The sequence below is a fragment of the Chlorocebus sabaeus genome, chromosome 6 (genome assembly GCF_047675955.1).
Source record: "Chlorocebus sabaeus isolate Y175 chromosome 6, mChlSab1.0.hap1, whole genome shotgun sequence".
NCBI lineage: Eukaryota > Metazoa > Chordata > Mammalia > Primates > Cercopithecidae > Chlorocebus > Chlorocebus sabaeus.
The window spans coordinates 24,116,880-24,132,849 of record NC_132909.1 but is presented as its reverse complement, the minus strand read 5'-3'; the positions used below and the strand labels follow the sequence as shown (position 1 = coordinate 24,132,849).

General features: G+C 42.4%; 1 protein-coding gene across 7 annotated transcripts; it reads left to right on the top strand.

The window, feature by feature from the left end:
* The first annotated feature begins 2,521 nt into the window (after window positions 1-2,521).
* Window positions 2,522-10,298, top strand: LOC103234473 (uncharacterized). 7 transcript variants are annotated; one of them, XM_007996269.3, is made up of 4 exons: window positions 2,522-2,599; window positions 6,659-6,779; window positions 7,004-7,087; window positions 8,064-10,298. In XM_007996269.3, the coding sequence occupies exons 1-4, from the start codon at window positions 2,591-2,593 to the stop codon at window positions 9,527-9,529; spliced, it is 1,680 nt and encodes a 559-aa protein (XP_007994460.3). In that variant the 5' UTR covers window positions 2,522-2,590; the 3' UTR covers window positions 9,530-10,298. The 7 variants fall into 7 exon arrangements, with proteins under 7 accessions (XP_007994460.3, XP_007994458.3, XP_007994459.3 ...); XM_007996267.3 differs by having other exon boundaries at window positions 7,004-7,099; XM_007996268.3 differs by having other exon boundaries at window positions 7,001-7,087.
* The last annotated feature ends 5,672 nt before the right edge of the window (window positions 10,299-15,970 follow it).

Genomic DNA, 15,970 nt, shown 5'->3' with positions numbered 1-15,970 from the left:
CCCTCTCCTGGAGGTAGATGATGTCTCCAGCCTGGTGACTTCCCTGGCCTCCAGCTATCACCACCCCCAGTGTCCCTAAGGCTGAAGGTGCAAGCCTGCCCTGGCCCTAGCATAGAAAGTGCACGACCTGGTCATGTCGTGCAGGTGAGGATACCTGTGTGCCAGGTAACTTCAGGTGGGCATGGTGGTGCATGTGGGGCAGTCCTGTAACTTGCAGTGTGGTGGGTGGGACGGATGTGTGTGACACAGGCAGGAACTTCCCCTGATGGCAGTTGAGGACCCACATGTGTATTGGGTGGGCGCCGATGGGAGTGGCTGGGCACGGGCAGGTGAATGAGTGACAGTTACACAAACTCCACCACTGAGCACGTCACTCCCAGGGCAAAACACATCACAGCCACAGGCCCAGTCCTGGGAGGCCCAGAGGGGCCTGAGGTCCCCAGGAAGCCTCCTGGCCCTCTTTACCCTAGGAGGACCCCCACTCCTTCTAAAGAACCCCCGCCCCCGCAAGCCGGCTCCACCTGTAGCTGTGGGCGTGGGAGGGGCACAGAGTGCTCTGTGGGCCAGAGAAGGAAGGAAGATGGACGGAGGGCGGACCTCTGCTCCCTGACTCTGCTGCTGGGCCCTCTGCTGCTGGGCCCTCTGCGGCCCTCCTGGAGCCCACACCTTTCAGCTGCAGTCTCCCAGCCTTTGTCCCCAGGACGAAGCCCACTAGGCCAGTGCTCTTCCACTGCAGCTTTATGTTCCCCTTGGGGAGGGTTCCCAGATTGTGCAAAGTGAGGAAGGGTCCCCTATCCCTGTCCCGCAGGGCCCCCACTCCAGGCCTCCCCTATCTCTCCCTGTCTCTCTCAGAGGCAGAGGCAGCATTAAATTAAAATTTAATTTAAATATTAAAAAGAAAGTAAAAAATTCAAATATACACCAACAGTAGACTGCTCTGGTTTGCATACAAAGAGGTCCATTGCCCCTTTGGGTGGGCCGGGCAAGGTCAGGGTCTAAGAAGCGCCTCTGGTGAGGGGCGGGGGGTCAGGCTCTGATGGCTGCGGGAGGAGTGACTCCTCCCAGGATGAGGGTCTCTGTCCTCCCAGCGCTCACTCAAGTTCCGTATTTCCAAGTCCTTCCACGGAGCTTAACGCACATGAGAACGCCCATTTGTGTCACAGATACGTGGCCGCATGCATTTCCAAGAAATGTCCTTGGCGAACTACAGCCGGCACAGTCCAGCCCAGGCGTTCTGTGAGCTGTAGTCTCCGGCAAGTGCATTCCAAAAAAACCTCAAACACCACAGAAGCTGGACAGCGTAGCAGCAGGGTTTGGCAAGAGAGGAACTCTTTTGCTAGCAAAGGCGAGAGCTCGCGCAGTACCCGCAAGGTCTGCCCACGCCCCCGGAAAGAAATATTGGTGTGACCGCACGCTGACCCAGAAAGAGTTTGCCATGGCCGCACGGTTTTCTGGGAAGTGTAGTTTCTTGGTCCCGGGGCTATTGTCCTCAAAAGTAGAGGGTAGCCCTTGGTTCCGAGGTGTATCTTTCACCACAGGATGACTGTGTGCCCCAGGACACTTCGCGCATGGTCCTAACTGGCCGGCTGTGGGACAATAGCCCCAGGCGGTTTAGTTTCTTAGGAAACCTAGACCGGTTTGCCCGCGGCGCGCCAGGTCCGCGCGGCCGCAGAGACTCCTGGGAAGCGTGGTCTTCCGGTGCCGGCGGTTAGCGGATGGTTCTGGGAAATGTCTATCGGCTGTGGGCTGCTCACTGGGTCCGTCCCGCGGTAGCCTCAGGCCTAACGGCGACTCCTAGGCTCAGGGACGATTCTGGCCAGTGTCGTTCCCGGAGGTCGGCGGCCGTTGCCCGCTCACCAGCGACGCGGGGCGTCAGGTCCGCAGAGGTGCGGGCTCGGGGCGCCTGCGGGGACGGTGAAGCCCCGCTGAGGACTCCGGCCGGTGTGAGTCCCGGGGTCGGCGGCGGGGCTCAGGCCCTGGGTCTGCCCCGCGGTGTGACCCCGGCCGGTGCCTTGGCTTTTCCTGGCCTTCTTGTCCTCCTGTGTAAACGCAGGGTGATGACGGCGCCGACATCTTGGCGCTGTTGTGAGAGCGAAGTGGGCGCCTGAGCAGACGCCAGCCACAGTTGTCTTTGGGTTATGTCGTCATGAAGCCGGCGCTTTGCAGTTGTGTAACCTTGAACAAATAGGTTCAGTATCTTGGAATTTCAGTTTTGTCATTGTTTAAAAAGAAATCTGGAATAATGTGAATGCCGACCATGCATAGTAATGAAGATCGAACGAGCTGATAGTTGTTATCGTTGTTTTATGAGGCTTTTATGTACAGAATAATTGATTTTCCCCGCAGGTGGCACCTGGTAAACGGTTAGCCCTTGCGGAGAAACCACCTGTTAGTTCCCAGGGAGAGATTGACGCCCTGGAGAGTGATTACCAGTGTGCTTTTCCATTATGGTGTGTCACAGGTGCCGCAAGATAAACCTGATTTTTCATGACCTCTTTTCCCTGCCCTTCTGTGCCCTCAGGACACTGCCCATCTCTAAGATAAGAGCCTGGCAAGAGGACTCTGTTGGCTGTTGGGAAATTGCAGAGTAATGTCTCAGGTAAGTCAGTGTGTCCCCAAATCTTCCTGAAACACTTTATCAGGACTGTGTGTTTGCTTCTCCTGCCTGTTCCCACCTAATTAAGTCTATTTAAGGGATTGAATCTATGGTTCCATCCATACATATAGGAAGGATGGAGCCCACAAGGTATTGTCCTCCTCACCCAGTGTTCCTCTTTTCTACAGTTTTCTGCTAGAAGACTTTCTAGTCTTGCCAACGTTTTAAAACTACAATTCACAATGCAACTTTGGAATGTAAGGTTATTTGCTTTATGATTGTCAAAACTGTACCATGTAGTCTCAAGTGAAGAGATGTTTGCCGTCATCCTTGATTCTCCCTTTGACTTATAACTCTTACTCAGATCCTCTAATTGGAGCTAAGTTATACGCTGTATACAGAACCCGACCATTAGTTACTCCATCACTACCACCACCACTACCACCCCGGTAGTGCTAGCGATAAAGCCACCTGGATTATTGCGGAATCCTAGCTGGATTCCCTCCATCTGCCTGTAACCCTCATCGGTCTGTTCTTAGTACAGCTGTTATTGTGACCCTACTGTTATATAAATTCCTATCGTTCCTCAACCTAAAAGTTTTCAGTGGCTCTGAGTTACTTCTGCAATGACCTGTTTGTACAATTAGGCCATTACCTCTCTGATCCCACCTTCCTTCTCTGCTTCCTCATTCCTGTGAGCTCCAGCCACTGTCACCAGTTGCTGTGCCATCCACGTGGAATACTCTTCCCCGACATAGGCACAAGCTTGCATTCTTACCTTCTTTGTGTGTTTGCTCCGTGGTTACTTTCTCAGAAAAGCTTCCCTGAACGCCTGTTTGCAATTGCGGTCATCTTCCCTCGCCTAGCACTTCCACTCCTCCATCACTGCTTTGTTGTTTTCCACAGCACGTGTCACTCACTAGCTGATGTACTGTATATTCAATATACGCAGGTGCTCATTGTTTGCCTCTTCCTGGTGGGAGAAATGTTTTTTCTTTTTTGTTGTCTATTATAGCTTCAGTACCCAGAGTGGTACCTGGCACCAAATAGATGCTTAGTAAGTAATTGTTGAGTGAATAAGATGAGTAATGAAGAACTGACGGGGCAGAATCATGGCATAGAATGTGAAGCTTGCACAGGAGAGAACATGAGTAGCAGATGTACATGTTGGGTGAAGTCTGTTTTCTTGGAGAAATTAGATAATTAGAATTGAAAAACTGGTGTGGTGGTACATGCCTCTTTTTCTAGCTATTCGAGAGGCCAATGAGTTGAGAAAATTTCTTGAACCCTGTGGCTACATGAGCTATGTTTATGTCACTGCACTCCAGCCTGGCGACAGAGCAAGAAAAAAGTAACAGCTAAAGTGAACTCATGCCAAAATCATTAATTGGTTCATCTTCTAAACACTTACGAAGTACCTGTTAGGAAAAGTTGTAGATGAATTTCGGTGTACACCGACACACAGGACTTCATGTTCTAATACAGTATTGTCTAAGAGAACTTTCTGCAGTGGTGGAAGTGTTCTGCACATGTACTGGTCAGTACGGTAGCCACTAGCCCTGTATGACTATTGAGTCCTTGAACTGTGGCTTAAGCAACTGAGGAACTGAATTTTAAATTTTATTTATTTTATTTTTACATTTTAATTAATTTAAATGTATGTAGCCAAATTGCCTAGTGGCTACTGTATTGAGGATTGCAGCACTGGTAGAAAAGTAAGAAAGCATAACAAGTTAAAATAAGTGCTAGGACAGATATCCTATGTTCTTTTGGGGACAGAGATGAGTGAACACCCCAGGCTGCCCAGGCAACTGAAGGGGAAGAAAGAAGCATCCCTGGCTCTAACTTGTAATAACCTGTTCATCATAAAGCTATGATAAATGTTTTTTTGATTTGGGATAAAAGGGAATTAACTAACACAGTGGCAACTACAATTAACAGGTGAATTTAGAATAAATTATGTGTAGCAAATTGAACTGTCAGGTCTTACTTGATTGTTTGGAAAATGTATGTGTTGGATTGTATCTGCTTGGCTATAAAAAAGATGAGATTTCTTCCTGTCCTTTTAATCTCATTAGTGGATTGCCTGTGAAGTGCATCACAGTTGATTTAATGCTTATTAAGTAATAAAACTGTGTTCTTTTTTTTCTACATTTGTGGAGAGGATTTTCTGCCATTGGCAGGAGATTTGAATTTTAATTATTTTCCCAACACCTGGCAAAGGTAAATTCTGCCTTTAAAATCAAAGACCAGTATCACTGGTGAATATGCATGCAAAATATCCAAATAATGTAATACATTACTGAATTAACTGTCAGACCCAAAAAATTACCACAGGCAAGCAATTTGTTTCACAAATCAGAGACAGTAATAATGCTGTATTAAATGGATGTATTTTTTGTACCTAATATAATTTGACTAGCCAATAAACTATTATTGAATATTGAAGCTTTCAAAGTTTTACTATTTTAAGTAATATTGTGAAATGAGTACTATTGAAAGGAATTTCTAAGCACATCTGTGAGCATTTCCTTAGAGTATTTTCTTTGAAATGTACCCTTTTATTTTTTTCCCTTTCCTTTCAGGTCCTATTAAAGGACTATCTAAGACAGTGGTCCCCAACCTTTTTGGCACCAGGGATCAGTTTTGTGGAAGACAGTTTTCCCACAGAAGTGGGAGGTGGTGTTCTGGGGATGAAACTGTTCCACCTCAGATCATCAGGCATTAGTTCAGTTCACATAAGGGGTGTGAATTGATCCCTTGCATGTGCAATTCACAGTAGCGATTGTGCTCCTATGAGAGTCTAATGCCATAGCTGATCTGACAGGAGGTGGAGCTCAGGTGATAATAGTCGTTTGCCTCCCAATCATCTCTTGCTCTATGGCGCGATTCCTAACAGGCCACAGACCGGTACCAGTCTGTGGCCCAGGGGGTTAGAGACACCTGATCTATGACATGAAACCATCCTTCAGTCTTTTCACTCAGGGGTCTCATATTTTAATTATTAAATGTCTGTCAGTACAAAGTTTAAGTATACACCATAAATATATTTTTCTTTTTTGTTTATGAATCAGTTATATGTATGTTTTAGTCCATTGGTGCTGCTGTAACAGAATACCACAGACTGAGCAATTTATGAACAATAGAAATTGACCTCTCATGGTTTTGTAGCCTGGGAAGTCCAAGATCAAGGGGCGGGCATCTGGCAAGGGCCTTCTTGCTGTGTCCCTTTATGGTGGAAGGGTGAATAGAAGAGAGAGAACCAAAAAGGGGCCCAAATGCATTTATTAAATAAGCCAGTCCTAATGATGATGACATTAATCCATTCATGAGGGCAAAGCCCTCAAGGCATAATCATCTCCTAAGGTCTTCTCAAAACTGTTACAATGGCGATTAAGTTCAATACATGCTTTTTGGGGGTCACAATCAAACCATAACAGTGTATGTCTATCAGTCTTTAATATAAAGATTTTTTTTATTTTCGAGACAGAGTCTTGCTCTGTTACCCAGGCTGGAGTGCAGTGGCGCAACCTCTGTCTCTTGGGTTCAAGCCATTCTCCTGCCTCAGCCTCCTAAGTAGTTGGGATTACAGGCATGAGTCACCACACCTGGCTGCCCATTTTGTGTGAGCCTTAGTGGATCATCCTGAGTATCCCATCTGAGAGAGAATCGCTTTAGCCTCATTTTCTTAATTACTTACCTAGCACTTAAGCTGTAAAAGATATAACTAAATACTTGACCCTGTGCTGTCAAATACTGATTTTTTAAAATTTGTGTATTTCTGTAACTTTTAGCAAAATTAACTGTACTGAAGCACAGCTCTCATATTTGTTTCTCACCCTTATTGTATAATAATTCTAATCACATACCTGTCCTCCTTATGGTATAGTAATTCCAACTACATACTGTCCTATTATTACTTAACTGAGATCACATTCCCAATCACTGCCACAATTCCTGAATCTTATTCCATTTCTCCCACAACCAGGCTAATTTTACCCTTTCTTCAGTGACAGAAGAGGCCTGGGCTATGCATGAGCCTAAATATATTTGCTATTTCAGGTGACATTTAGTGATGTGGCTATAGACTTCTCTCATGAAGAGTGGGGATGGCTCGATTCTGCTCAGAGGGACTTATACAAGGATGTGATGGTCCAGAATTATGAGAACCTGGTCTCTGTAGGTAAGGATATCACCCCTTCCACTCCAATAGGGGCTCTTTTGATACTCTGAAATGGCTGAATTTCTGTAGCATGTTCCCAAAGAAATGTGCAGCTCTGTTGTGCCCCTGAAGCTTATCTTTCCATTTCAGTGAACACCCTTCATCCCTTCCTGTGGTCCCTCATGTGATGCCTCTCATAATAGAAGACCACAGCTTAAACAATTCTATATTCTTCCTGTAAGCAGGTCTTTCTTTAACTAAGCCATATGTGATCATGTTATTGGAGGATGGAAAAGAGCCCTGGATGGTGGAGAAAAAACTGTCAAAAGGTATGATTCCAGGTGAGTCATGGTGAACGAGACTAAGGAAGATTTTGTTAAAGATGTTTATAGAGAGTGTGGAAGCATTTTAGGGATACTGTCTTCAAAGATCTCAGATAGAAATGAAAAATTGAGGGATATTTAGTTTAGATTTTCAAAACAATTGTTCCTCTATCCCAAATTATTATCTGTGTTACTCATGTCATCTAATCAGGGTTAGAGGTTTTTGCCATCATAATAATTCAATTGTTACTCTGTTCATGACAAAGTAAGGCAAATTATTCTTCCTTAAATCTACTTAAAGAAAAACCTACTGATAGTTTTAGGCTAAGAAAAGCTGTCAATTAGATGGGAAATCACTTTTCTAAAGCTGAGCCTTATAGATGAAATATGAACGTATTAGAGGAAAAAACGAACATATATAAAGATGTTTCTAGGAATAATATTTTCTAATGTCTGGTAAATGACATGATTCACACAGTTTCTTCATAACCTCGGATAGCCTAAATCTTTGTCAGATATAAAGAGCATTTAGATTATTTTGTTTTTACTGAAACTGTTTAAAGTAGAAATATTAATTCTGTATTTTAAGCGTGTTAATCTGGCAGCAAATTGAGATTAACTGAATGTTGGAGAGAAAGGCTATGAGACAAAATGCAGTCTTTCACACATGAATATAGGCACAAAATGATGGCTTGGAATCCAGAATGCCTTCCACATTTTATTTTGATAATTTCCTTTTTTTCCATACTATTTCATCCATTACATATATTTTTCCCATTTCCGTTATCACACTCTGTTCCTACTTATGTGAACTTTGTATTCTCTGCTCCATTTGAGTATTGTTCCGAAACCACTGAAATATTTGAGTTTTGTGGGGGCTTCATTTCTAATCCAGTTCTCCTAATTCCACTATAGAAGTTACTTTTCAAGAAGTAAAAAAAAAAAAAAAAAAGCAGTGCTTTACTTTCTTGATGTATTTCAGATTGGGAATCAAGATGGGAAAGCAAGGAATTATCAACAAAGAAGGATATTTATGATGAAGATTCACCCCAAACAGTAATAATAGAAAAAGTTACAAAACAAAGTTACGAATTTTCAAATTCTAAGAAGAATTTGGAATATATAGAGAAGTTGGAAGGGAAGCATGGAAGTCAGGTAGAGCATTTCAGACCAGCAACTCTCACCTTTACAGAAAGCCCCACTCCAGACAGTGTTTACACCTTTCATTCAAAGTCTACTCTTTTTGAAACACAAAAAATTTCTGCTGAAGGGAATTCACACAAATATGATATATTAAAGAAGAACTTACTAAAAAAGTCAGCTGTAAAAAATGAGAAAATCAGTGGTGGAAAGACACACTTGAATTCTAGTAAAAGTGGGGCAGCTTTCCACCAGAGCAAATCTCTTACCCTTCACCAAACTTGTAATAGAGAGAAAATCTATATATGCAGTGAATGTGGGAAAGCCTTTGGCAAACAGTCAATCCTCAATCGCCATTGGAGAATTCACACAGGAGAGAAGCCCTATGAATGTCGTGAATGTGGGAAGACTTTTAGCCATGGCTCATCCCTTACACGACATCTGATAAGCCATAGTGGAGAGAAACCTTACAAATGTGTTGAATGTGGGAAGGCCTTTAGCCATGTGTCATCACTTACTAACCATCAGAGCACTCACACTGGAGAGAAACCATACGAATGTATGAACTGTGGAAAGTCTTTTAGTCGTGTGTCCCATCTTATTGAACATCTAAGAATTCATACGCAAGAAAAACTCTATGAGTGTCGTATATGTGGAAAGGCCTTCATTCATAGGTCATCTCTCATTCACCACCAGAAAATCCATACTGGAGAGAAGCCTTATGAATGTAGAGAATGTGGGAAAGCTTTTTGCTGTAGCTCACACCTTACTCGACATCAAAGAATTCACACTATGGAGAAACAATATGAATGCAACAAATGTCTCAAAGTCTTTAGTAGCCTCTCTTTTCTTGTTCAGCATCAGAGTATTCATACTGAAGAAAAACCCTTTGAATGTCAGAAATGCAGGAAATCCTTCAACCAGCTTGAATCACTGAATATGCATTTGAGAAATCACATTAGATTGAAACCCTACGAATGCAGTATATGTGGGAAAGCCTTCAGTCATAGGTCATCCCTGCTTCAACATCACAGAATTCATACTGGAGAGAAACCTTATGAATGTATTAAATGTGGGAAAACCTTCAGCTGTAGTTCAAACCTTACTGTACATCAGAGAATTCATACTGGAGAAAAGCCATATAAATGTAATGAGTGTGGGAAAGCTTTTAGCAAAGGCTCAAATCTTACTGCCCATCAAAGAGTACATAATGGAGGGAAACCCAATAATGTGGTAAGTGTGGGAAAGCCTTTAGACCATATGAATCACTATACATGTGAGAAACCTTACAGAAGAGAAACTATATGAAGCAGTGTTTATCATGGTAATTTTCATTCCTAGATTCTCCCTTATTTAACATTAGAAAAATTTATACTGGGGAAAGTCTTATGAACGTGGTGACTGTAGGAAGACTTTTTAGCAAAGATGTAGGCCTGTTTATCAGACGTTATACTGTGGGGAAATCATATGAAGACCATACATGTGGGAAAATCTTTGTCAGTATTAATCCCTTAATTGGCATAAGTGTACTCACACTAGGAAAAAAACCCTGTACATGTGGCAAATGTGGGAAAGAGTAGGCAATAGGAATCTTTTACAAACTCCTACAGGAGAGAAGCTATATGAATGTAGAAAATTTAGAAATTGAGGGAAGTCTTCAGTTCCAAGTGTATCCCTTATTCTACAGCAGAGAACTCAAAATGGAGAGAAATCTCATTTAAGAGATGTAGCAAAGTGTTCACTAAGAGTGTTTATCTTGCTACACATCAGAAGATTAATGGTAGAACAACCTGAAGGATTTAGGAATTATGTGTAAATCTTTTCAGTCATGCTATTTGTAAACTGGATTCTACAGGAGAGCAAATAAACATAATAAAATATGCATTTCTTAGAGCAGTAGCTTGCAGTTTCAGTTGAGTTATACTTAGAAATTCTTTTTAGCTAGTGGACATGTGAAGATATTTAGTCACCCAGAGGAGCCAGTAAGTGTTATAATGTTGAAAATTAAAGCTGCAAAAGAAATAGTGATGTTAATAAAAGTTTTGGCATCTAATAAAATCATTTTGTATATCACAAACTCTTTTACTGTGACTATTTCTTGTAAAAAAATTTCACTAAGATTAGCCTTAGCATAGCCTTTAGTTGGAGACTAGCAAACCTAGAGAAAAATCACCTGCTCTTTGTACTAAGAATAGCAGTATTTTGATGAGGATTATTCAGAGTCAGTTTCCAGTAGGCTTAATTAAATATATTCCAAGAAAATTTACTGAGCATCACTCATGTGTATTACACAGGGATGGGAAACAGGAATCCAGTAGTTCTGAGCTTAGTGGTGTGCCAAAATCACTAGGAGGGTTTATTAAAGCACAGATTGCTAAGTCTGAATCTTAGAGTTTCTGTATGAGTTGATTTGAATTTGCATTTTTCATGTGTTCTCACCGTCCAGAAAGCACATATTGATAACCATTGTAATAATGAACAAAACAAATGTGATCTTTTTCTCACAGGGATGTTATCTGACAAGAAAGATGGATAGCAAGTAAATTAGAAATAATTGTTTACAAGTGCTATGAGGACATAACCAAGAAACAACATACTATAAGAGATCAGAGCAGGCTTACCTGGATGTGATTTTTGAAATGAATCCTAAATGATGAACACTAATTATGTAATGAGTACTACTCATGTAGCTGTGTGCATCCCTGCTTGTGCCTTTGCGTGTGTGTATGTAGTGTACTGGGTGTTATTGTAGGTAAAGTGGACAGTTGAGTTCTGTCATACTTGCTGCAGCTGGACTCCATGTTCCCATGTCTAGTTTCAGATTCTGTGGCTTTGAGGTAGTACTGCTGGTAGCATCATTGGTTTCAGCAACCATTATTTCTCTATCCCTGGATCATAGTTATGGGAGTTTACGTTGAAGTCACTAGTCCAGAAGTGTTCTCATTACTTTTACAGCCTACCTACCAATTTTGAAAGCACTAATTTACAGCAATATATGCCTTGAAATAGTTAAGAGAGTTTTTGTTCTCTGCACTGAGCCTTGACAGACAATTATGGTTTGTAAGGAGGGAGGATGGCTTCAGATATTCTAACTTCTAGATAAGAAATGGAACAGTCTCACTGGCCCTGTGATTAGAATCCTATCTTGTGATTAAAAAGGTAATACAGATCAATTTGATTTGGAGTGTATGGACACTGATGCAAGTGAAGGGCTGTGATATGGATTGTGCTTCAGATTTTGTTCTTTATCTCAGGTGAGAGTAGTAAGATATGTTGTTGTTTTAAAAAGGAACATTACAGATATAATTCTGGTGTGGAATGAGTGATAAGGTTTCTGACTTGCAACAAAATATATCTCCTCTGATATATGTGCTACCTTAACTGAAAGCCAAAGCACAGAGGCATATTCCAATAACAATTTGCAAGAGAAAGTAGGTTTGGAATGGGGTGGTAAATTTTTACTAGTTTGCAGGGATTTTATCTTTCATTTGATTTATTTTTAATCATGAAATTTATATTGAAATTCTGTGGAACATTGAAGGATCTTTGGAAGATTTATAATTAAGGAAGGGCCAGGTGTAGTGGCTCATGTCTGTACTCCTAGCACTTTGGGAGGCAGAGGCAGGAGGATTGCTTGAGGCCAGGAGTTCGAGACCAGCCTGGGCAACATAGCAAAACTCTGTTAAAAAAAAACAAAAAAAACAGGTGTAGGCACACACCTGCAGTCCTAGCTATTCAGGAGGCTGAGTGGGGAGGGACTGCTTGAGTACAGGAGTTTTAAGGTAACGGTGAGCTGTCATCACACCACTGCTTTGCAGCCTGGACAGAACAACACCACCAGAAGAACAACGTCATGCTTAAGGAAGCATGACGTGGTATCAAACAGTTGTAAGTATGGATAGACTGGCTACCACATATATACTTATGGGATAATGAGAGTAGCTTTCTTTTCTCCCATTCTGTGTCCTTTCTCTGCTCTCCCAAGCAACTGGTACCACAAAGATGAAGTAGCCCAATAATGCCCAGATTTTGTTTCCACTACACGTAGTTTACTGCTACTATGTCACTTTGTTATGAGAGGATTCATCGAAATACCTGTGCTTTGTCGTTTAAAAAGCATGAGCATACATGTGATAATGCTTTACATTTCTGGATTTAAAGTGCCTTCACAATACAGAACTAGGAAAAAGAAGGCCATCTTTTTAAATGAAGATGGTTTTAAGAAAGCAATAAGAGACTTACTTTGCTATGATAGAAGGTTTGGCTGATGTCATAATGATGTTATGATGTCACTGACATTGTTTCCTCAGTTATACCTATTAACCATTTCTTGAGCATCCACTGTGGGCCTAATAGGTAACACTCCATATCCTTTAAGAGCCCCAAGGTGTGTGTGTGTGAAGAGCATTAAGCTTTGGAGTCATGTTACCTGGGTTTAAATCCAAGTTGCCTGTATACTGGCTTTGTGTGACCTTGGACAAACTATTTCACTGTGTCATGCCTCAGTTTCTCCATCTGTAAAATGGTAATAAAGCTATCTCACAGCATTATTATGAAGATTAAATGTATTAATTGGTGCAAAGTGTTTACAACAGTGCCTGGCCTCTCAATAGCATTCAATACGTATTAGCTATTGATTTCATCATCATTGTCTTCTCATGGTTGCTTCATCATTGTGGTCTCAAATGTCACATCTAATCACTTGTCACTCTTATGTGTTTGCTGCTTAACATTTTTAGGGGAGAGCTCTTACAAAACCCCCTGGTTTCCTTCCAACAAATTCTTGAGTATCTGAGCCATTTTGAGGGAGAGAATGTTTCTTGCCCTAAATAATCTGAGGAGAAACAAAGAGACCAGGTAGGAGATGAGATGGGAACCTAGCAGGTCTATGGGAAGGAAGGAGGGTGCCCTACAGATTTGGAAAATGGGCCGAGTGAAGGAGGCATCAGGCTTCCACATGAAGGAAAGGGGAGGCTTTACCCAGAGACCAGAAGCCTACAGTCCTTTATCATCATCATCTCAATACAGAGTCCTGTGGGCTAGGTGCCACTGCTCTCACTCTTCCTAAGTGGAGGTTACAGCCTGTCATTGAAGGTCACTGATGCCTGGAAAGTCAAACAGTTTCCTTGTTAGCCTTGGGCCAGTCAGATATAATTAGAGCTCAGTTGTTGGTAAACACCTAGAAAGAAGCAAAGCACGTATCACTGAGCACTTCCTGGGAACTTAATTTTTTGCTGCTGAGGGGGAGTCAATCTTTAAACAAATTGCAACTGTGTTAGAGAAAAAAGCTTTATATGCAGAAGTAATTGATGCAAGAAACAAGACAATGACAAGGCCATATGGCCCAAGAGGTGCAGAGTATAAGCACTCTGGCATCAAAGATAAATAGGGAAAAATGAAAATGATCATAACACAATATTGTTAATAGCAGCATAAACTGAGCCTTGTGTTTGCACTGTGTGCTGCATTGAGACAATTAAATGTTCTCAGCTCTGGACCCAAATTCCTAAGTGTATCGGGACTGTCACTTGCTTACTCTATAAACTTGGGGAAGTCACTTCATTTTCTGATTTTTCCATCAAAACAAAAATAATTCCCATCTTACCAGGTGGTTGTGAGAATTAAAAGACTTATAAAGCAAGCAACAAAGTGTCTCTACATGGAAGTTTGTTGCTGTGTTTTTCCTGCTTTTAATAATCTTCCCATATACTGTAAGGTAAATGCTGTAATTATGTTCATGCTAGTGATCTGAGCTCAGAGTCACACATCTTAGGAATATGGGCTAAATTTGAACATTCAGTAAAAGACCACACCATATTGCCCTCCTAGGACAGATGTCAGAAATGGGTTTCTTTTGGCAAATATACAGGCTCTCTTGCCTCCTTGAACAAAAAATGTTGCCTTTGGCCATGCTGTTCCTTCTGCCTAGAATACGTCCCATACCCCATTTATTACCATGCTTGCCTGCCGAGGGAGGCCTGCCTACCTTGCAAAGCTCACTAGGTGTGTCAAAGATGAACAAAGCTGAACATTAATGACGGTGGTCAGAACAGACTTTAATTGGTACTAACTATTGCAGTGGGGAAAGGATTTGGCATGAACTGAACCCAGCTTTGATTTGTACAGAGGTGAATGAGTATGTTAAAGGGAGGGTAAGGAAATAGGGAGGGGGTGGAGAACGGACTCAGTAGAGTCAGAAAACTGAAAAATTACAAAATACAGGAAGGGAGGGGGCTGATCTGTGTGCAGTCTATCTGGGTTTGCTACTGGCACTTTGAGTGAGGCTCCTATCCTCCCACAGAGGCTAGGAGACAAGGGCCTTACCTTTAGTGTTGGCTGGAAGAAATTCTGTGGACGGCTTTGAGTTTTTCAGGCCGGCACTTTAAGAGTCATTAGAAAGTGTTAGTGTTGTTCAAGTCTTAATAGGCAAAAGTTGACAGGCCTATTGAAGAAGGCTCAGAGGGGCCTGGCTAGAGTTTGGTCAAAGAAAGAAATCTTTGTCAGGTGTCACCTCAGGCTTCCCCAACCCACTGAGGAAGAATGGAGGTGAAGAAGAAAAAACATAGCCTCAAGGGATCAACATACAGGGTGGGAGTTTCTGCCAAGAGTTGTGTGATCCTGAGAAGGTAATTTAAGTTTTCCAAACCTCAGGTTCCTTTTCTATAAAGCAGGAATAATAGAAGCTAACTCTGAGGAAACTGGGATTAAATGAACTGTTACATAACCAGTTACCCTCAGAGCTCAATAAATGTGGCTACTATTGTTGTTTAGCCTCTTTGCTTCCACACCACCCTGGAAAACCCAACCAAGTCCTGATCTCTACTTCTGTAAGTGTGCCACATTCCCTGCACAAAAATTCCAGAAGATGAGAAATACTTAATCTAGAACTAGCAAGGCCAAAGGGGGAGGGGTGGGGAAGACTATCCTAGTAGGTGACATTTGTGCAGAACAGGGAAGGATGCAAGAGGAGAGGGAGAGGCACTGCGGAGATCTGGACTCAGTGTCACAGGCAGAGAGAAACCCTGGGAAGTGGGAAGGAGCTTAGAATGATCAGCACAGCTTGGCAGGAGAGCAGTGAGCAAAGGAAGATGGAGTAGAGGACAGATTTATAGGCCTAAGGATGTATCTCCCTAGAAATAGCATCCAGAGGGATGTTCCTTGCACAGTGTTGGGCACCGGGAATATACATCACACATCAGCCATCTCTGATACTCTCATCTAGAATTAAGATGGTTAATATTTCCCCTTTAAGCCTTCCTTGAAGAAAATGGAGGTGAAGGGTAGCAAGGCCACAGCCCTGAGATAGGGCACAGCATGATCCAATCATGTCTCTGGATTCTGTAGGCCATGCTCTCTTGAGGATCTGCACATGCCACTGTACATGAATGGGGGATACTAAGAAGTTATAGTTCATACTTCTCCACTACATACCACCAATTGCCAGAAAAAGGAACTTTCTCTTGTAATACCTGATGTAAGTCTAGGACTCTGGACTGAGAGTAACCCTATCAGCAGAAAGAGAAGGCCTGAAGAATCCCAGGATGCCACGATCCTCCATGTCAGTGTGCCACAGCCATGTGGCTGAAGGTCCAAGAATATAAGAGTAGTTAACACACCTGTGCTAGGAGGGAGGCGATGGCATCAGTACCTCAGACTCAGCTGAACTCTCTCCCAGCCCCTACAAAGGTGTCTAGATGGATCCTATCCTCCTTACTGGCCTTCCTAGCTTGGTCCCAAAGAGCCAACTGC

Bases quoted from the DNA above. Each gene is read 5' to 3' on its own strand.
- LOC103234473 (XM_073016657.1), top strand. From the start codon at position 3,678: ATGAGTAATGAAGAACTGACGGGGCAGAATCATGGCATAGAATGTGAA. The intron at 3,768-6,658 runs GTGAAGTCTGTT...TTGCTATTTCAG, and splicing joins GTAGCAGATGTACATGTTGG to GTGACATTTAGTGATGTGGC. The intron at 6,780-7,003 runs GTAAGGATATCA...TCCTGTAAGCAG, and splicing joins TGAGAACCTGGTCTCTGTAG to GTCTTTCTTTAACTAAGCCA.